This window comes from Netta rufina, assembly GCF_964035555.1.
Source record: "Netta rufina genome assembly, chromosome: 2".
NCBI lineage: Eukaryota > Metazoa > Chordata > Aves > Anseriformes > Anatidae > Netta > Netta rufina.
Genome location: NC_140124.1, coordinates 116,917,417 through 116,939,329, shown reverse-complemented (window position 1 = coordinate 116,939,329; position 21,913 = coordinate 116,917,417). Strand labels below are relative to the sequence as shown.

The window sequence follows — 21,913 nt, the reverse complement described above, 5'->3', positions numbered from 1 at the left end:
CAAAGAGCAAGGTCTGGGTTGGTTGTAGTGTACAGACAAGAAGTATTTGTCATATTTTTAAGGGAACTCACCGAAAGAATAGTTAACCACATTTCTGTTAATATGCTTCTGCTGTAAGCTTCAGTTGATAGGATAGGCATTGTTAGAAAATGGAGTTGTTCATAGTTTCATGAGGCGATATTCAACTTTGTTCTACACTTGGTGCTGCCCAGTGAATTGGATTTCTAGAACAACTCTCAGTTTACTTGTGACTTTAACTTTGTGACTCCAGCAGTAACTTTGACTTTGCTTTCTGAATACTATTGCTAATAAATTCCACTGCTAGAAGATCAGTGGTGGAGGGGAAGCTTGTGGGGGTTTTTAACCCAGGTTTACCTCAGCTTGTTGTTTCCAAGATTGTTCAAAATTTGACTTTCTTCTACAGAACTTGTGTACCTAGCAACTGAGGCATCGATCAAGCTGATGTTTGAGGTACTTGAGAGAATTGTGAAAGCTTTATAGGAGTCATTTTTCCCTGTCCACTCCCATACCAAAAATGTATTGTGTAGAGAGCCTCCAAAATATGTGAACATGGCTGTTTGTTGATAGAAGAGGTTTTGTCTTTGTATGCATTCTGAATGAAACATAAAACATTTTTGTTTTTCTCTTTGGTAGAGCTGAAGATGACATAAATGATGTGACTTCTATGGCTGGGGTCAACCTGAGTGAGGAGAGTGAGTGCATTCTGGCAACAAATTCTGAACTCATTGGTACAGTGATCCGCTCTTGTGCAGATGAACCTTTTCTCTCTTCAGAAGCACTTCAGAAGAAGATCTTGAACATTGGTGAGAACAAAGCACGTGTAACTAATGTGTGTGTGGAGATAATGGTGTATTCTTGCATCCTTTATCAGCCAACCTCTGATCTTTGAAGAAGGAGCTGGAACTCCAAGCTCCGCTATCTCCATTCAAGTTTCTACGAAACTATACAGAGTTTTTACTTCCCCTCTAATCAAGAAATACACTTTTTTTACATGGAAGTAGTCTGAAGCCCAATAGGGGAAAAAGAAGCTGGTGCCACTTCTACATGTAATAATTCGATGAAGTGAGCAACTTGACTACTTTTACATTTACTGGAACACACAAAAAATAAGAGATGTTAATTTCAAACACTAAAGTGTGCTTTTCTGTTCCCGCAGTTCCTGATTGGATATATTAAATTCGCTTTTTTAACAGCTTTTGCATTTCCCAGCCTTTTTGGGTATATGTACTCTCTTGCCCAATGTTGCACATCCTGCACGTGTGGCTAGAAAGAAATTTCAAACTGCCAATATGCACAGGGCAGACTTCTGTTAATGACTCCCTCTGCGGAAGAATCTTTCATTGATTTTATACAAAAGAGATGTTAAAGGTATCTGTCTGTATCAGTGAATACTACTGTGGGATGAGTGTTGAATGCCTGAGCCTAAAATGTAATAGGAAGGTGTGTTTTTTTTTTTTTGTATAGGTTGCTTCAGCCATTAGTTTCTGAGCAAAACTGTAACCCTTGCTTGGCAAGGTGTGTTATGTCTGAGCAGGGAGTGTGCACTGGTGCAGCATCACGTTGCCATCTCCTGCAAGCTGGATGGATGTTGCTCAATCCTTTGCTCATGTTCACTGCTTGGTACAGTGTCACACTGCAACAGTGGGCTCACAGCTGAGCATTCAAGAAAGTTCATGTGTGCAGCCCTAATTCTGTTGCAGTGGTCTAATCACACAATCACAAAGCCCTCCTGTTTCTACATGCAGCTTGTTCCTAGTCCGAGGAAAGCAGCTAGCTTGTGAGGAGTATGTAACCTGCTCCCTCTGTACACCCCACACTAGTTAGCCTGGTTGATGTGCCATCTGGGCTGCGCAGGGCATGGTTCAGTGGGGTCGGTGCCCCCTCACCAGTTGAAAGGGGAAAAAGACATCTTGGACCTGGTCCTTAGAAGCTTTTTTCAAAGTTTGATGGATGGTTAACCAGTCATCTATGGGAGGCAGGTATAAGGAAATAATGGATCTCTTAAAAAGTGGAAGGAGAAAGTACTTCTAGAATAACTGTTTTGTGGTGTTTGGACAGTTTATTTAAAGATAGGAAATACAGGCAGAGCTCTTTGAAGGCTTGCATGATAGCTGTTCCACATTTATGACATGAACTATTATTATTGAAGGAATGTTTTGATAGCAAGGAAACGAATGCTGTCTGGGAGTGCACCAATTTAGAAAACAAATGCTTCTGGTCTTGAATGGAGAGCCCTCTTCTGTTCAGGAATTGCATGTGGAAGGGTGGTCTTGAGGTTTGGGGAGGCTTAATTTTGCTTTTAAGTTGATGTTTCAGGTATCCTGATTGTCTAGTGGTGAATTACAGAGGAAGCGTTGAAAGGTGCTTGAGCAAAATGCGCTTTGCATTCAGCTAAAGTGCAGCCTAATATTTACCAGCCGAGATCAAACAGTGAGAACGTTTTGATTTTATCTGGAAAAACATTGTAGATTTTCCCTGTCTGGTGAGATTGCTGTGCCAACTAAAAATGTGTAATAAAGGCAAATGAAATAGGTGATTAGTTTTTTACAGTGTGCTGTTTATCCATTCTGAACACTTCACTGGGCAATAAATACCAAAATGGATTTTGAATGCACGCTATGTACTGCATCATAAAGTCTTACAGCCACTGTAAATGCAGTGAGGGGCAAGGAAAAGAGCTTTTGATGGGTGCTATGTGTAAAGTGGGTGAAACAGCCTCCTGCCTTGCCCATAAGGGAGAAGTCAGCACTGTCCAGGTGTCCTGGTGGAGCCACGTTGAGTGACCGACCACGTCAAGCACAGGAGCACTTCTCCATCAGCAGTCTGCAGGAAGATTGCAGAGTGGCAGCCAGGGAATGGGTTGGAGGCGATGGCATGATGACCCCGATGAGATCAGATCCATTATTTTCCAAGTTGCCAGCTTGGGTCAGTCTGCCATGTGCCGCTTGGTTGAGGTAGGCGAGAGGAGGGCTGAGTCTTGCACGCCCAGAGAGTGCTGCGAAAAATATCCCTATTCATTGAATAAATGTCATGAGTTGTTAACAAGCACGGTGTCAAGCAGGGCAAAATGTAATTCTCTATTTTTTTTAATTACTGAAATTAACAGAATATGGCACTAATTTCTACAGCTACCACTTCTCCCCATCCCCGAACATGAAGCTTGATTTGTGTTCTTATTAACTTTGTCCTATAAATGACCTTGCAAGGAGAGTGATTCTAGAGGCTAAGTGAAACAATGTCTATATTTTCTGAAGCTCCAGGCTAAGTTTTATTAATGTAATGTCTAAGATCTTTGAAGTTGTGACTTTACCAGGAAAATCATAATCTCCAAACCTTTATTCATAATGGGTATGACTTCCAGGGGGAACAGAATACCTGCTGTGCTAATTATTTCAATTATCAGCTACTACTAAAACACGTAATGGATTTTCTCTGCTTCCACAGGTAAAAGGCATGACATTATGGAACTTAACTCTGATGTTGTGAACTTGATCTCCCATGCTACACAGGAGAGATTACGAGGGCTCCTAGAAAAACTAACTGTAATTGCTCAGCACAGAGTATCAACCCACAAGGTAAAAGGAAATCATTAAGCAAGTTTTGCACCAAAGTTTTCCTGCTTTACAGCCTTGAAGCTAAACCTCTTCCAAGCATAGGTACATCACACGCAATATGTGCATTTCCAGTATCTACCAAAGGCTGATTTTTGTTTTAACTGTTTATAGCCTCTAACTATGCCTTACGCTTTCTATTCGACTTGTTGGATAAGCGCTCTTAAAAACCCAACATAAGGGTAAATGCATTTCTCTTGTTCCGTAGAGATGGTGGTTGTCATATAAAATCTCCCTTACATGGTAACGTTAAATTGGTAACCTCCAGTGTAAGTTGGTAAACACCAACAAAGCTGTTGGTGGTGGTTGGGTTGTTCCAGGGGCTTGTATTTGTTTTATGCATGTCCTGTGGGTGGAACTGCAGTATTGTCTCCATTAAAGGCCTTGAGAAACTGAATCGAGCAGTTTATTTTTATAGTGCTTCATGTGAATGGTGAAGGCAGAGACCCTTTTGATCATAGTCTCCAGATTTTTAGTCCCACCAATGCTGCTTACCTCCCTCTCTGTGGTATTAGCTCCACTCAGTATAAGCTAGATCAGGTGCTAGTGAGCCAGGTTTCCTTAAGATGTTTGTATGGTACAAATGGGAAACACTAACTTAACAGTGGCCAAAGAAGTGCATCAAAGCCTTTTTTTTGTCTACCTAAATTAATATGAATCTTTTTTTCATTAACAAACTGTATTAGGAAAAGAAAAGTTATAAATCAGTCAACTTTGAATTTTTGTGATGTTTAATAGGAACTTTGCTCTTGTTATATTAAAGTATAAACAACTGATGGGGTGGGAGTTATTTTTGAACAGAATGCTTTTTATAGGCTTCTAAACAGAGGAGAAGCAATATTAAAGGGCAGGAACTATCTAGAAACTTTGAAGTATTTATAGTGATGTGTAGAGCAGCTGGAGTATGCTGTTCTTTGCCAGAAGAGTTCAAAAAAATGCAGAAATGTACAATTTCTATGAGAAGTCTTTAGAAATCTGCGTGTTCTGCGTTGTCTGTGAAGTGGGAGATCTGTTGAAGTTTGTGAACAGACATGAGGTAGAAGCTGAAGTCTTAAGGGACTGGTAGGACTTAATGTCTTGCAAACACCAGAGGTGGCAAGGGGGTGTTTTGGGACAGTGGGCTTGATATGGCTACAGCTAACTTTCCTCATTGAACTAAAATGATGGGAAATCTGATAGGTTTTGGTCTGATTGAGTTGCCAGAAGCCAAGATAAGATAGTAAGGCTGCAATACACTTATTTGCTTTTCCTTTCCTCAAAAAGAGAGAGAGGAAAAGGCTGTACTGGACATACTAATCTTAGAGACACAGGTACCCTCATTTGGCAGGAAGATGTATTACACTGCAGGGGAGTGCTCTAGAAGATGACATGGGTGAACACTCCCACATGAATAATATTGCAAAGCATGCCAACAGGTTTTTGGAAACCTGCCTTCAAGAACAGAACACTTCAGGTTTTTAGCCCCCTGCTATGTATCTGTGTGTTCCTGTATTCCATCTCCCACAGTGTTTGCTGCTGCTCTTTTGCCACGTGGCAGGTACCATTGTGTGATGTGGACTCATATTTTGGAGAATTATCCAGAGACCTTCCAAGAGGATTGGTTAGTTGCCCTGCAAGGCTTTTCATGGGGCTGCCTTCATTACAAAAAGATAACAGTATGGCAAGTGTTGTGCAACTGAGGTAAACTGAGGCAACTATTGTAAAGGTAGGAGTTGGTGTAAATAGCCAGTAATTCATAGGCTATTGCTCAGAAAACTTTTCCCAGTTGGTTCAGCTGTTGCCTAGAAGCTTCCATCTGATGGCTGGCCCTTCAGAGAGAGTGGGCAGGGTAAAAGCTTTATGTCATAGCTTGCTGCCATGTACACTTTTTCACTTTTGCCCTTTTTTGCTAAATAAATAAATATATATATGCACACACATGAGTATGTATGTAATTAGACGTTACTGTATTAATTAGGGTAGAATTGTTACAATGGCCTTTCTATCCCAAGCAGTGAACAGCCTTGCAAATTGCTGTGAGCTGCTGCCTGTGCTGCAGCTCCTAGTTGCAGTGCCTGTATAGAGGCCAGGTAAGACCATGAAGACGATCAGCTAGCTGGTTCAGCCGCTCCTCTCCTATAATCTGGAGACTTGGGACATCATGTGACAGTAAACACCTGAATTAGCCATGACAATTACACAGCACGGTGATTAAAAACATGCTTATTGTGGTTGAATTCAGCAGAGCATGAGATGACTGTTATATGCTCCTGTACTTGGGGGCTTCAGCTCCTGTCTTTGAGCATCCTGTGCTGCGTTGTCAACAGGGCTCAAAGACCATGTTTTCCTAGTGTGCAGTAGCAGTAAAACAAGGCAACCCTGCACTGTACTGTCAGTACTGGCAATATGACGTGGCAGCTCCATTGGCATAAGGAATAAACTGTAGTATAGCTTAGGGGCAAATGCTCCTAGATGTGAAAGCCAACAGCCTTCCCTTTCTTCTTGTCCTCCCCTTGTCCTCCTGCCTGCTCTCTTCCCAAAGCCATCAAACTGTAGAGTGCAAAAGTAACTCATCAGAGATTAAGAGACTTCTGGTCGTACCTTGGTTCAGGAACTGCTTGTATAAAGCCAAGGCTGTGTAGGTTCCCATGTAATAGCTTCGCCTCTGTACCATCTGGTGTCCACGCTCTGTCCTCAGCAAGGCTTTTCAGCACAACTGAAGTTGTTGAGCTCCTGTAGGAGAACTGTTCTGTATGGGATTCTTCCAATTTCTTTCCAGGTGGACTGAAGTAGAGTGTGATTCTCACACCTGTTATTTTTTCTGTGCCCCATGGCATACAGTATATTCTTGGTGCTAAACTGCCCATGCCTTAGATTTTCAGATTCATTGTCAAGTACATGACAATCTAGGAAGGAACCTGCAAATCATGGACACGGCATAGAGCTTCTTTTTGAAAATGTTGCCAGGTCTTCTCACTGAAGACATACCTGGGAACATTTTGCCTCAATGCTGCGTGTTTCAAATACGTGCAAAGCTAAGGTACAAATTCTGGGACAAGTTGGCAGCACTTTAAAGCACATCTGTGGAGAAGTCTCAAATATATTCATTTCTCTTCAAGAAAAAGGTGTGGAGGAATTAATTTTGTAAGTCTGTACAGATGCACTGATGTGCTGTTGTATGAAAGGAGTAACTTGTTTCAGTACAGCAGGAAAACTTTCACTTATTGTCAACTCCAGATTAAATTTAGCTCTGTTAAAGTAAAAGCAACTTCTAAAGTGTCAGATATGCAAGCTCAGCTTTGACATGTGCAAATCTAACCATGCTTAGTGTTAGGGTTACCTGCATTATCCATCGCTAACTGCGTAACTCTGGTTTTCCTGGCGGTTGTGCTGTTGTATCTGGGGACCATCTGGCCTTACATGAAGAAACTTAAGCTGTTACATGAACAAAAACTGAATGCAGCTTGCTTCCTCGTAACCATAATGGTAGTGGGGTATGCACAGGCACACAACACAGTACTTTCTGTCTGAGCAATTACGGTGCTAAAAGATCAGTGAGAGCAAGTTAGCTGGGTAGGTAGGACAAAATATAACTGCAGATGTTCTTAGGAGACTTGAAATCAGGTATCTTAAACACCTGTATTTCCTGAGTGGAAATAGTGTAAAGAATGCTCGTATCTTTTGTCCCATACAAGTTGGGGACAAGAAGCCTTGGAGTGCTTCTGTTTGGGCAACTTGCTTTGCTAATTAGCATAGGGTCTTTGATTTGATGTTAAAAACTTAATTACCTAACTCTGACTTTCAGTATTCTAGAAAAGCACTTTTAGACTTTGAAAAATAATCTTCTGGTAATACAGCTTTCTTCTTTGTCCCATTAAAAGTGTTGCAGCATGGTGGTGCATTATAAACTGCTCCTCCAAAACAAATTGTACTGGTGTGCTGAGGCTGACTCACGAAGTAATGTATGTTTTGTGGGGAGCAGTAAAAAGTCAAGAGCAGTAACAAAAGAGGGGGCAAAAGGCTTGTCAGACTTCTGCAGAACCACAAACTCTTCTTGGGAAGGACAAAGTCTCCTTAGTTGCAACACATGGTGTGGTCTGAGCCACAATTGGTGATACGTGACAATGTGGTGGCTCACTGAAAAGACCAAACTTCATACAAGAAGAGGGATTGATTTCATGCTTTGGCTGCGTTGTGAGAATTCAGCTTGGGAAACAGCAGTACCCCACAACAGGACTTTTACTTTCCTTCCAGCTTCTAAAAAATATATGGCTGGTGTGGGAACAAGAGTTCGAGTATGCTGTGTTTGAAAACTAAATGTTTGGAATGGAATTCATTGATAGTTCATATATGTAAAATATATTCTTGCCTAAAATGTGATTGTAAAATGTGTTGTGCTTGTTCCAGAATAATTGCATGTCAGGGCTGTTGCATTGAAGTGTGAGACTGGGATAATGTAGAAGGAAAAAGGGTTGCTGAAAATGTGCAGTATGTTTGGCTGGTAAAAGCCTACAGGTAAATTTCTTAGGAAGAGAGAAGTTGACGAAGTAACAGAGGCAGAAGAGTGATGTGCATTTGAAAGAGTGGTTCAGCTAGGTGGCACAGATGTGCCTCTTCTGGAACGGACTCCTTGTCTTGTCTGGTGCTGTTTGACTAATTTATGGCTTCAGTGGCCTGTCTGGAAGAGCAGAAGCACTAAAAGCTAGGTTTTCACTGCCAGCTGACACCACTTGAGAACTTTCCTTTTGCCATCGTAGTTCCTATCTAGGCAAACTAAGGTTACACTTCACTCAGACTTTCCAGAGAGGGCGATGATGATCAGAAAATCAAACTACTGATGGCTGCTTTTTTCAATCTAAACTAAAATGACTGCAGGCTTGCTTCAGTGCATGCATGTTCAGCTAGTGCTGGAACCAGTTGCTAGTATTCTCTGGCCCAGTTTTGGGCAGTGTTGGACCAGATGACTTCCACAGGTTACCTTCCAAAATAAACCACTCTGACTTGAGAACGTACACTGATGCAGAATAGTGTATTCCTGAAGCTACAGTAAACCATATGTAACTAATCACCTCACTTTACTTACCCCAAGATTCATCATTACTAGTTCTGTTCCCCACCAGGTGAGGCTTATTTCAAATTCAGGATTAAATGTCAGAAACTTTTAATTTTTAATCTTTTTTTCTCCTTAAAGGAGAAAGGATATGATGGTCTACTTTCTTTTTCTCCTCCTAAGAACACAATCTTGTATATATGTTTACTGCGTATGAAAATGCTATTTATAATAGCCTTTTAGTAAAGACTAAAATTCTAATATTGTTGTTATAATCAATTGACAATAGAACTAGATCTTGATAATGGCAGTTGTTCCATAACCTCTTACTAGTCATGGATCCAAAGAAGCATGGATTTGTGGGGAGGAGATATGTGAATGGCTACTTGCCACCTGAAATCTTCTTAGAACAGCCTAAATTTTTCAGCTTTGAAAAAAGAATATTCTTCTTTTCAGGCTGTTTCCATTTGTTATCTCTAGTAGTGTATAAAAGAAATTTGATTGTCTATAACAACATTCTCTTTCCAGGGGAGCGATAAGTACATCGTATCTAGTGATACCAGAGCACAGCTGAGATTTCTCGAAAAGCTTGATCACCTAGAGAAACAGAGAAAGGATGAAGAAGAACGTGAGATGTTACTACGAGCAGCCAAGGTAAGAACATCATTCCTTGCTTTCCAAGGAAGTAGTGTTGTCCTTCAGACTGGTGAACATCCGTAGGCTTCTCCAGTTTCTGCTTTAGATACAATAACCAGTAACCTTATAACTGGAGAAATTTAATGGTTAGGACAGCTTGAGCTGTGCAGAAAAGGATTTTAACTTTTTACCTTCTAGAGATCACAGGACTTCTTTTAGATAAGTGGTAGGGGAAGATCTCGATCTTCTTTTAAGATTATTCCTACTGGACAAAATGAAGTAAGTACTTATGTAGCCATAAACTTAATTTCTGGTTCAGTTTTTGGTTCCAAGACTGTTGTGCCTTTCTCCATAGCTGTGCTTGGCATTGTTAGAAAATACAGATTCTCTATACTTGTCCAGGCTGGTGTCTGGTGAGATCCACTGCTCTGCCAGGTGTATTTCTTTGCTGTAGTCAGCTCAGAGTGTTTACCTTCAAGCCTGGTACCCCTGCATCTGAGAATCCCTGCTCCAAGACAGTGACAGTACGGAATAAGTATCCTTCCTCATTACCTCCCCTGAAGAACAGAGGAGTAAATAACAGATCAGTAGCTGTTGCAACATCAGATGGGAATTGATCCTTTCCCGTTGTTGTTTCTGTTTCGAGCTGGATTCTGGAGCCTCTTGGGTGGACGTGTAATCTAGACTCGAAAGAATCGAGTTGTACTTGCACAAGTAGGACTCCTTTTCTTTCCTGCACTTCCTGTCCTTTGTAAGTGTCTGCTGCTGACATGAACAGCATCATGCCTAGACTGGACCTGACTGACAGCGTTAGCATCATTTTCAGCTTAATCTTGCTTCGGGCGAGAGCAGAGGCAGCCGGCCCAGATGAGGGAGGGGGGAGTTCTGTGTGTGGAGGGGGAGGGGAGCCAGTCTGGATGGAGGCATTCACCCCTGGAGCGAAATCTTTCAATCACAAGAGAAAATTGTCATTTATTAAATATTTAACGGATGCAGCGGTGTTTGGATGCTGGTAATTTCTGTTCAATCTTTTTCCTCTTCCTTTGGTAGAGCCGTTCCAATAAAGAAGATCCAGAGCATCTGCGTTTGAAGCAGAAAGCAAAAGAGGTAGGACTTTCAAGTTACCATGCTTGCCTTTGTGTGTTGAGAGAAGGTTGGCAGCCCTGTCCTGGCAATTAGGTCAGGGTTTATTTTGCTGTTGCATACCATTTGCCGAGGCCTTGGGGAAGGACAGGAACTGCTACAGGCAAGGGCAGTGCTTCAAATGAGGTCAATGAGTTATGAGCTCTCTTTTTTAACATTTTATTTTCATAGTTTCAGTCCTGTCTAGAAATGGCTCTTTGTAAACTTACAGCAGTACACTTGGTAGGAATATAATGTGGGATTAGAAAAAAAAAAAAAAAAAAAAAAAAAAAAAAAGAAACTTTGAGATTTAGCATCTGGGACTGTACAATAGGCTACATTTTTCCAGGGTAATTGTTCGTTTTGTAAATCTGATACTGCTTATAATTCTTTGGCTGGGAGGCGGTACTGGGATTTAGTTTTAAATGGAAAATGCCTCTGGCTTTTAATTTTCTGGGCCCAGCAGTTTTCTGTTCTGGAATGGAGCCCTTGTTTCACACAGTTCATGTTTAGCTGCAGGGGTTTTAGTTTATAGCTTAGACTGGTTAAGCTTTTACTCCCAGAGGCCTCTGCATAGCAACTGTAGAAATCAACAAATAAGTTCATTTATGTCTGCAGCCTTCTCTCAGTAGCTGACTTTTTACATTTCCCAATATCCATTTCCTGACTTTTCTAGCCTGAGAGAAAAAAGCTCCACTAATTGGAGCTTATTTTAATTGAGCCTTAATATTGGATCTCACTGGAGTTGCCCCCAGAGCTACTGGGAACAGAATGAAATGAAAGTACCTAAGGTTGAAGATGTGTGTGCGTGTGTATGTGTGTGTGAAATTTTTCACTTGACCTACAGATTCTTTTCCCTGCTGAATAAATCATCAAGCCTGTTCACATTTCTGATTAAGGATCTGACAGCAGACGATAATAAAGACAATTGAGGTGTGAGACGTGTGATACAGAGCTGAAGAAATTGGTTTCTATAGTTACTTGACTGATTTCATGCAATTTTTAAGGATCTTTGTGCTAAATGAGAGTGATTTTCTGAGCAACCTTTTTCCTTAACTGTGCCTCTTGAACTATGAAATTTGTTGCTGCTTAACATTGCTGCACTTGGCTCCTAGGTGCCAGCAGCAGCAGCAGGTTATTTATGAATGCTTTAAAGGCCCTTATTGTTTGGATTAATGTAGGAGCTGAGGCAAAACAAATGGAAATCCAGTAAAATAGTATTAAAATCAATGCTCTGGATTTATACCAAAGTAGAAGAAATTTGTAAAAGAAGAGAGAAGGAACTTGCTTTTACTATCTGTCTTTTACTTCTTTTTCCTCCTTACAACTCCTCCTTCATGCTTCCAATCTGTGAGTACAGAAGTTGCCTTAAAGCCCTTTCCAGTTTGCCTCTAGTGCCACCAGGATCAACAATCAGTGGGTAAACGCTGATTTGTTTTGTCTTGTAGGTGGCTTTACCTCTGCATCATCTGACTGTTTCTGGAGGTGTTTTTCTTTTTAATAAAACACTGCAGTTCTGCATTTAAACCATTCATTTTTGCAGCTGCTTTGCTGTTTTCCTCTGAACAATAATGTATAGGGTCTTGAAAAATGTTCTGTGATGTGGATATTCAGAATAGAAGAAAGCTAGGTGTGCGTTTTGGTTTGGTTTTAGACTGATTTGTGCTGCTAATGAGATCTCTTTAAAAGTGGCTTACAGGTAAACAAAAAAAGGAGACAACAGCGTGGAGAAGGCTGCTTGAGCTTAGTGCTCAGTGTTATTTTAAGTTCTCTCTACTTTGCATCCTTTCATATACCTTATCTTGTGCCAGGTTAACACAGCTTTCCTCACATCTGTCCTGCGTTGTCTGTGCTGTGCTGCTCACAGTGATCATCTCCAACTGCTTCATCAAAAGAGAAGGAGGCAGATTTTCCTCTTTGGACAATGCAGATCTTTGTGTTGGTATTGCCTTTTCCTCTTCTTTCCTGACCATGAGGCAGCCAGAATCTCACCACGTTTCATGTGCAGGACACCCACCTTCTGTGCCATGAGTGCTTTCTTCTGTCTGCTTCAAGGCTGAGTTGCAGTGAGCCCCAATGCAGCTGGTCAGTCTTGACACTTCATCAGTGGTTTGTAGGTAAATGATCAGCTCACACCTGCGTAAAAAAGTACAAGCATGAGTAGAACTGGAATAAGATCAAAATAAAAATCAACAAATATCCTGAGGCTGAAACAGGTAATTCAGAAGTGCAGGGTATACTGGGGTGAATGCCTGAAAAGGCTCACTTGAGATGGGAATTTCGATACCTCTGTCAGCTGGAAATGGATCTTTTCCAGGCCATTCTGGTCCAGTATTCACTGGAACGCCTAACCTGATTGTCCCCTTATAGTTCTTAAAAAATATGGGTCTTTCTTCCTCAGAGCTGTCTTCTCTATGTTAATGGTAACCTACTAGGAGGAGGGAGAGGGTGTGGGGTAATGCCACTGGACGTGCCAAGCATGTTCTAAAGGGATGTTTCCCAGAATGCAAGGTGTACACGATGACCATGAATACTTTTAAATCCAGGATGTGCTGTCATCCAGTAGCTGTAGGCAACTTCTTGAAATTGCTGGAAGTGCATCCAGAGATGTGGCAGTGGATTCTTTTATCCAACAGGCTGTACATAATTGCTGTGACCTTTTTTGTCCCTTTTCACATAACCTATTACCTCATACTTCCCCAGTGATAAGTCAGTTTTCCCTATATTTTTAGTCTCTGTAGCTTGCCATGAATTGAGTCTGTACTTACTTCCCCCTTTCACCTGTTTCAGCAAATTTTAATACCTACAGAAAGTGCACATTCCTTCTGAGACAGCTGCTGGGCTTGCCCGAAGCTGCTCCTTTATCCACTCAAGAATTTTGTCCTTGCTCACCTCACAGGCCAGCTCTTTGTGTAGCAGCATTCCCAAAGCCTGGGTAAATTGCCCCTGCTTTTCATTCAGCCTTATCTGCCACTTCAGGCTGAGAGGATACAGTCCTTGCTCTGCTGTCCCTGATGCTTGTCCTTTTAAAATTTATTTTCTTAGGTGATTTCTGCTATGTCCTGCTCTGCTTTCACCTATACCTCTAGTTATAAACAAAATGTTAAGCTGATATAATAATTCTTGCAGCTATATTTGTAGCTTATCAGCAGACTTCTTCTTTCCCTGAAAGGAGCTTACTTAAATTGAATAGGTGTGGGATGCTATCAAATGAGCAAGCATGTGATGTGAGCAGTGCATCAAAGAGGACCAGTAAAAACGGCAGTATGCAAGTGTGCTGTAAATTTAAAGAAACTCTGATCTTTTGTACCTTTCAGATTATACCTGCAGGGTTGAGCAGGCAAACAGGTATTGTACTAATAGTATCTTTACTTATTTCTCTAACAGCTGCCTTCACCTCTGCTCTTACCTTGATGCATCTTGCAGCCTTCATCAGTGAAAAAGTCGAGCAGCCACATCTTGAAGAAGGGGAAGGAGCATGTGCAGTACCTGATGATAGGCAGCAAACCTGCCTGCTCCCTTCCTGCTCTGGCTTGCATAGATCTTATGACTGCACAGGTCTTCTTAGTCCCTTGTTTGTACAGACTGGACACACTTGTGCATTTTATTGTTATGATTTTTGACATGGATGTCACAAGATGGCAGCAGATGAGATCTTAGGAAGACTTATCAACTGATTGGGATGAAAACTCTAGTTTTCTGTTACAACAAAACTTCTCAGTAAACACTGAAGTCTATTACATGTGTCCATCCTAGCTTTCCCTTTTCTCCCACATGCATTCTTGGGTAACAAGCAGCTGTAACCCGATTCTCCCTACCATCCCCAGCCCTCAGTTTTAAAGCTGTTGAATTACTTCCTTTCCTGCCCCCAATTCTTCTGCTTCTGTATTTAGTCTTCTGAACCTAATGGTTCTAATTCTGTAAGACCACTTTTGTGGCAGGGAAAAAAGGAAACTCCCTCGTGAAACATAACCTGCCAAAAAAGTAAATAAGTTCTCATCACAATCAATGGACTTCTTATGACTCTTCAGTGACATTCTGAGAGCTTCTACTTAATTAACTGATTTATATCACTTTTGTTTTTCTGGAGTGTTTCTTACCTGTGTCTGCATGATTTGAGAAAAAGATAATTATTGAACAGGTATACATTTCGTTACTCTGCACAGTAGTCCTACAAGTAAGAAAGGGTCTAAGGATCCATGTAATGAATCTTCCAGAATATTAAGAATGGAAATCATGTAAAAAGTTAGATTATTAAATGGGCTGAAAAGTGAACCAAATCCCCATTTATGTGGCCTTCATCGTGGTATTATGAAGAAGGATAAGATAAGAACAGTTGGGGTACCATGAAGATAATATTTTAAATCCAACTGGCTGGGAAGTGATAGCAACTATCTTTATCTTTGAAAAACAAAAGCCGCCCATCACCCTACTAAGCATGTTCTTTGGTTTTCAAATAGCCTTCTGGCAGTTTCTCCGAGAGACTGTAATGAACGCGTAGCCATCTGAAAGTCTATGGCCTTGGATTAGAAACGCTAACAGAAGAAGTGTTAACACTAAATGTGTTAGCACTAAACGTGACCAAAAAATACGATAATGGAGAGCTGAGAACCAGAGTTCTGTACCGAGAAATGTTGGGTGAAGAGTGTGTGGTGAGATGGAGGATCCTGCACATGGAAGATGTCTTAGGCACTTTCTGGTTTTGAGACCTTGAGGATGGGAGAACACACAGTGCTACATCAGCTGAAAATCATTCAAAATATTGTGGGTTTGCCGGAGCTGTAATGGTTTTAAAGTGATGTCTTGCAAGGGCTGGACACAGTCCTGTTGTGATAATGCAAGTCTGCTGACAGCGATGGAGCAGTTTTATCAAAAGTGATAGCATCTGAAATGATAAAAACTACTGGATATATTGCTTTGATGTGGTGCTGTAGCCTATTTCTTGGCTTCACAACAAAAGTAGCCTAGGCTGTGTCAAAAAAACATGCATAAAGAGATCTTTGTGCTGGATATTAGACACCCAGGAACTTCTCTGGGCCTCCAAGTAAGGCAAGCTGATGGGACTGTACAGGCTAAACCACACTCTAGTTGATCTAGAGTGCACAAAAATGCACCTGTAATTGTTAAAAAGCTGGAAAAAGGAAACCATGCACTCTAAACCTAGGAAATCCTTACAAGAATGGGCAAAATTAGGAGTCATGAAGTTGCTGCACCCTGGATTTTTTCTCAAGTTTTGTGGCTACCTCACTATTTATATGCTAGAAAATGTCAAGTATCGGTTGAAGGAGAAATAAAACAAAAGCACTTTTCCCACTGAAACGTCTGTGGGGAATATCAATGTGAAATAAACCCACAGTACGGTGTACAACTCTGTGAGTTAGGCTGCGTTTCAGCTCGGCACATGCTATTCTGCCTTTCTGGTTTTAAATCTAAATTACAACAGAGGGAAAAGTCACTGGAAACTAATCGTATGGCTAATTAAAACAGTTTGAAAGGAAGCAATTGCGAGAAGAGAAATTGCATTACAGGCAAGAGGAGAGGATGGTAAGTGTTTAAATATGCAGCCTTCAAATGTCAGTTTTCCTCGGAGAATGCCCCCCATATGAGAACTCCGATTCAGCGGCGCTCAACCTGTAGGGCAGAAAATTTCCTATGGAAAAGGTAGAGGCTGGAGGCAGTGGTGCTCGTTGAGCTTTATGAGAACCAGTGTGAGAGGCTCAGAACCGAAAACAGATTGTTAAGGTTTACTTTTCATTTTCATCACAAGTTCCTATAAAATGCTTAAAGGGAATGCAAAAAAAAAAAAAAAAAAAATTTTTTTTTAAATGAGTGGTTTCTTCAGAAGACAACGAAGGGGAGAAGCAACTGTCGTGGTTCCGCTCGAGTGGGCAGCCGAGCTCCACCACAGCCGCTCTCTCACTCCCCCTCCTCAAAGAGGAATGGGGAGAAAATATGTGAAAAGGGCTCAAGGATTGAGATAAGGACGAGAAAATCACGCAATAATTATTGTAACGGGCAAAACAGACTCGGCATAAGGAGATAGTAAGATTTATTGCCTACAACTAACAAGCGAGAGAAGTGAGAAAACAAAGAAAAAAAAAAACCAAAAGCACCTTCCCCCCCATCCACCCTCTTCCACCTCCTCCCCCCGAGCGGCGCAGGGGAACGGGGAATGGGGGTTATGGTCAGTCTACAGCACTTCTTCTCTGCCGCTCCTTCTCGGTCACTCTCGTCCCCTGTGCTGTGGGGTCCCACCCACGGGATGCAGTCCTTGATGAACTGATCCGGCGTGGGCTTCCCACAGGCAGCAGCTCTTCCAGAACTGCTCCAGATATGGGTCCGTACCACGGGGTCCATCCCTCAGGAGAAAACTGCTCCAACCTGGCTCCCCTACGGGCAGCAGCTCCTGCCAGATCACCTGCTCCTGCGTGGGCTCCTCTCCACGGGCTACAGGTCCGGCCCAGAATCTGCTCCGGCAGGGGTCTTCCACAGGCGGCAGCCTCCATCGGTGCAGGGCCACCTGCTCCACCGTGGTCTCCTCCACGGGCTGCAGCGTGGAACCCTGCTCCACCGTGGTACTCCATGGGCTGCAGGGGGACATCCTGCTTCACCATGGTCCTCACCACAGGCCGCAGGGGACTTCTGCTCCGGCGCCTGGAGCACCTCTCCCCCTCCTTCTACACTGACCTTGGCGCAAGGCTGTTCCTCGCTCCTCTCACTCTCCCGGCTGCTGTGTGGCGCAGCGTTTTTTCCCTGTCTTAAATATGCTCTCACAGAGGCGCAAAACAACATCGCTTATTGGCTCGGATCTGGAAAACAATGGGGCCCTTCCCAAACATGGGGCAGCTTCTAGATCTTTCTCACAGAAACCACCCCTATGGCTCCCTGCTACCAAAACCTTGCCACGTAAACCCACTACAGCAACTGAGAACAGTTTCAGAACATTAGATGGAGGATGCATTAAAACACGGTGAAACTTATTTGAAAAAGGTGGTTGGAAAATGAATGGATAAAAAGGAGAGAGAGAACTCAGGGCGCTAAGTGGCCCCACTTTTAAGGAACTAAATGTTAAGTTACCTTTTAAAATATATACTGAAGTGCTGTAGTAAATACCCACATTGAGGTTCCCTTTTCATGGATGCAAGCTGGTAAAAAGGAAATGTTGACATGTGACAGGTGCTTTGATTTATCTGTAATATTTCAATATTCATAAATTTATTATTTCTTTACTGTGGAAGCTGGAAGAATTGGGGGCTTCTACCTCTTTTGTATGCCTACAGTTCTTGCTTTATTCCCCCTGCAAGTCTTATACAAATTCTTGTTCATCTACTTTAGTGCTTTTATTACTCCTGATGTACTTATTGCTGGATAGCACACATAACCCTTAGGCATACATTAACTTGTCTGCAGCCTTCCCTGCTTTCCTTTCCTGCCAGTTCTTCTGTTACTTTAAATATTTTATTTAATCTGTCCCATACTCTGTCAGCCTACAATATCACATGTGGAGACATCCCAGTCCCCGCTCTCTTTTCTTGATATTAAACCCAGAATCATGTACGTATGCTTTTCAGTCTCTTCCTTTGTATAATTTATACCCAAATCCACAACTGCGGTGTTTAGCACTGTATCTGTCTTACAAGCATTTCTTGTGAGCTCATTTCCATCTGCATGGCTCTACTGATTTGCTATTGCATCGCTAAGACTATTTTGTTTTCCTAAACAAAGCTTCCTAGCACTTAAACGTGAGAAGTGGATGAAAGGAATATTTCCCCAGGTTTTTCCTAGTACCTTTGTGTATTGGAATTCCTGCAGATGTGGGCAGCGGGATGAATTTCTTCAGGTGCGTCTCATCTGCCAGCATTATGCTGGACAAGTGCCATCTATTTGGCTTTTCTTTAACCTCAGACATGTTATTGATCCACAAATGCTGACTAATAGTGATGCTTAACATCTTGTCTCTAGCTTTACAAAAACCTTTCCTGGTAAAACTGTTCTTGAAGACCTAGAGAGTAAAGGTTTCGTGTATTTTGCCTTCTGTGAAGTCTTACACCAGTCCTGTTCCACTTTGTGGCTAAGCACAAGGGCTTTTGTTACCCCTTTGGCCCACTTGATATTACAGTCACCTGCTGCTATACACTTCATGGACTGGTTAGTGTGAATGAGTTGACTTCATTTGTTGTGTTTAAGGCATTCTTCCTTGCAGAGTTCAGGGAAAAGCTTGCTAAATTTTCATGACTTCGATAGGAAGCTCTGATTACTTGAACAATTGCTTATCATGTACTTCCTAACTGAGAAAGCTCAAAAGCAACACACAGTATCGCTTTAAAAAGTCTCCACATCTCATAGCTGAAGTTCTTCTTGTTTCCTTATGCGACTTGAAATTTAATTTTTAATATTAAAATGCCACCAAAAGCGCCATTGATGTAATAGTAAAAATAGATTATGCATATCTTCTGAAACGTGGAACGCGAGGCATCGTAAGTGAGATACAGTTTCTGCGAGCAGAAAAGGAAATGTTTTTCTCAGTAGAGGACTGCGTGAAGAACAGAGAGGTCAATTTTAAAACCTTTCATTTTGTGTGATTACAGCCATGCTGCAAATGCCATTTCACTATAAGGGAGGACTTTCAAACATACCTTACTTCTTGATTTATGCTGCAGGTCAGATTAACTAAAATGGTTATTGTGTCACCCTAGAGATTCCTGCTTGCTGCAAGACCAGACTTTAAACCCTATTTTTATTATTAAAAAGGCCAGCAGCAACAAAGACTATTTTACAAGTTCTGAGACGTTTTCCATAGCAATTTGATCTTTATACACAGGTTTTTAGAACTCTTTGTACTGTGGTTCTTTGTGTATGTAAAAATCAGAAAGGGGGAGCGAGAGCAGGAGCATTCATTTGCCTCTTGCCTGTAGCCTGTCTGCTCTTCGTGCTGTTCCCAAGGAATGAATTTGGGGCAGAACATGCAATCGACTTCGGTGTCATGGTGAAACAACAGCATCTGTCGGGAGATGAAGGGGGAAACCCGCTAGTTTGCAGGTCAATGTATGACAGGTTTGCCCTGCTCCTCTCAAATTGCTGTTAAACACTTCTATCTTGAAGGGGAAAAAAAAAAATCTGTTTTCAAGGTACATACCTGAGTGTGATAGTTTCTATTTATACCCTTTTTTATAGTCAGATACTGATATTAAAAAAAGCAGCCCCTGGAAGGGAAACAATGCTAGATACAACTTCCCTGCTTCATATTTCAATGCAGCTTATATACTACTTTTAATGTCTTTCACTTGTTGCAATGATCTTTCTGCCCTAACTTGTGTGCTACAGAAATACCTGTTAAAAACCGATTTGACTCAATGTAGTTGCCTCTTACTCTTTCCTAATCTTGTTTAGGAAAATCCAACAGTAGCAAGCCAGCCAGTATCCCCCAGGTGTCCCTTGATGTTATCATCTTCTTATCCTTTTTGCTTTAACTGCTCACAAGATGTTTGGACACTTCATACCATGCTTTTTAATGGAACAAAACTTGTTGAAAAAATGATTTTGCTGGCTTCAGCAGTGTAATTTGGATGACTGCCCACGTGTCTTAATGGGGATCTGTTGAGTCCATTATAGAGATTGAGCGTTTAAATTCATTTGTCTTAATTATATTCTCAGAAAATCCCCGAGATGTCTAGAATGGAACAAGAGTGATTTTTATTTTTTTCTTTTCCTCTGAAGCCTTGGTCAGATTCTGACTGACTTGAAAAAAAATGACTCTTTACGAGGTGGAAAACTTACTGGGAAGAGATGGTATAGCTCTGATGTGTTTTCAGCATCGTTTTGGGAATTGTGTGGTCAAAGATGCATCAGTTCTGCTTCTAGAAAATGCATCCTTTTCATACCTCCCAGCAAGTGTCATCCTGCCCTTTGTGGGGCTGGCTTTTCTTCCAGCACTGCCCTCCAGCAGCATCACTTGCCCCCTCAGGGAGCCCAAATCGACTGCGTGCTTTCTCAGCTGGAATCGTGCAAGGCAGGGGAGTGCTCGTGCCTGTGTATTACCCAGTCTTCAACCAATTCCCTCAGACACGTGGTCTAATTTTGGGGTGGTCCTGTGTGGAGCCAGGAGTTGGACTCAATGGTCCTTGTGGGTCCCTTTTGACCTGGGTGATCCTATGATTCTGTGCTGTGCTTTCTAATGCCTCTCCCAAGGATGGAAGCACAGGCTTGGGCTGATAAAAGGCTTTTACTTTGTTTTGTTCAAGTTCAGTCATCTTAAAGTCCTTCAGGTGCAGTGATTCCTGGAAGTAAAGCGAATCATCTTTTCCCCTTGGTTTTCTTTTCCACTGGAGCCTTTTCTTGAAGCTTGGAATTTAATCGACCCCCAGAGTCGATTTTTAATCTTATTTCTCCCATATCCCCCCATAGTCATATTTGCATTGTGTTCCTGAATATAATTATGCTGTAAAAAAGAAGTATGCTGTAATACAATAAATGCGCTGTATGTTTATTGCACATATAAATATGCAATACATTTTAAACTAACAATTTATATATTTATATATAGCAAGAGTAGTGTGTACGGTAGGTGAATGATGGTGCCTAGTGTTGCAGGATCGCTGCTACGTTTCTCTAAGCAAAAGCCTACATAGTGTGATCAAAGCTGACTTGTAAGTAGTGTTTTTGTAACTGAATGATTTGTCTGATCCTCAGAAAAGAAAAACTCCTCATAACATCTGTATATCAAAGTCTTGCGTTCCACAGTTTCTGTTGAAAAATCCCAAGCATATATATTAATGGAGTCCTAAATGGAATGATGTCCATTTAGGGATCTTGCGCTGAAATACCTTTTTTTTTTTTTTTTTTTAAAGTAGCCTAGCTAATGCTATTCTCAATGTGAAACTGATAGTGTGGTTGAAGAAAGAATGAGTCTACCTATCGGAAGTAAAATGGTTGCTCAAATAAAATTAGCCAACTTACAAAAAAAAAAACCAAACCACCACCAACAAACCACAGCGATAACTTCCTCCCCAACAAACAGCAGTACTTCTTTATTGTGGATTCTTATTTTAGTAGTAACAGCAAGTAGAGAAGATGTGCAATGTGTATGTAGGTGCTACAAGCTCAGGTCTTCTTACGAGCTGAATTTTTCTTCAAGCAGGATCTCTGACAGCAGAAAATCAAGCAAAGACATAGTGCATTGCAGGCTTAGTAAGTGAAGTATCTGTACTGACTGCACGAGGAATTCCAATTAATGTTTTTAATGACTGGGGGTGAGGAAGGGAGGAGAATTGGATAACTCACTACCATGATGTGGCCGTGTGCTCTTTTCTAAAAACACGTGCATGCACGCAGAGAGCTCTGCCCCAAATACATTTTGTAAGCTCTGAGAGTGGGGAGAGCATTGGCCAAGGAGCTGGTGCAGTTGCGTGTCAGATCATCCAAGGACTAATGTCAAACCCAGAGGTTTGTGCTGAAGGACAAACCCAGCCTGACAAAACAGAAATGCTTCCTTTTG

The 21,913-nt window shown here is 41.6% G+C and overlaps 1 protein-coding gene across 1 annotated transcript in view; it reads left to right on the top strand.

The window, feature by feature from the left end:
- The window catches only part of TAF4B (TATA-box binding protein associated factor 4b), a gene marked incomplete at both ends in the record, with an annotated part of 69,208 nt that overhangs the window by 35,390 nt on the left and 11,905 nt on the right, over positions 1 to 21,913 (top strand). The window contains 4 exons of the mRNA XM_084282973.1: positions 655 to 824; positions 3,466 to 3,596; positions 9,190 to 9,315; positions 10,348 to 10,404. Of these exons, the coding sequence (XP_084139099.1) occupies positions 655 to 824; positions 3,466 to 3,596; positions 9,190 to 9,315; positions 10,348 to 10,404 (484 nt within the window). The remainder of the gene's footprint in view (positions 1 to 654; positions 825 to 3,465; positions 3,597 to 9,189; positions 9,316 to 10,347; positions 10,405 to 21,913) is intronic.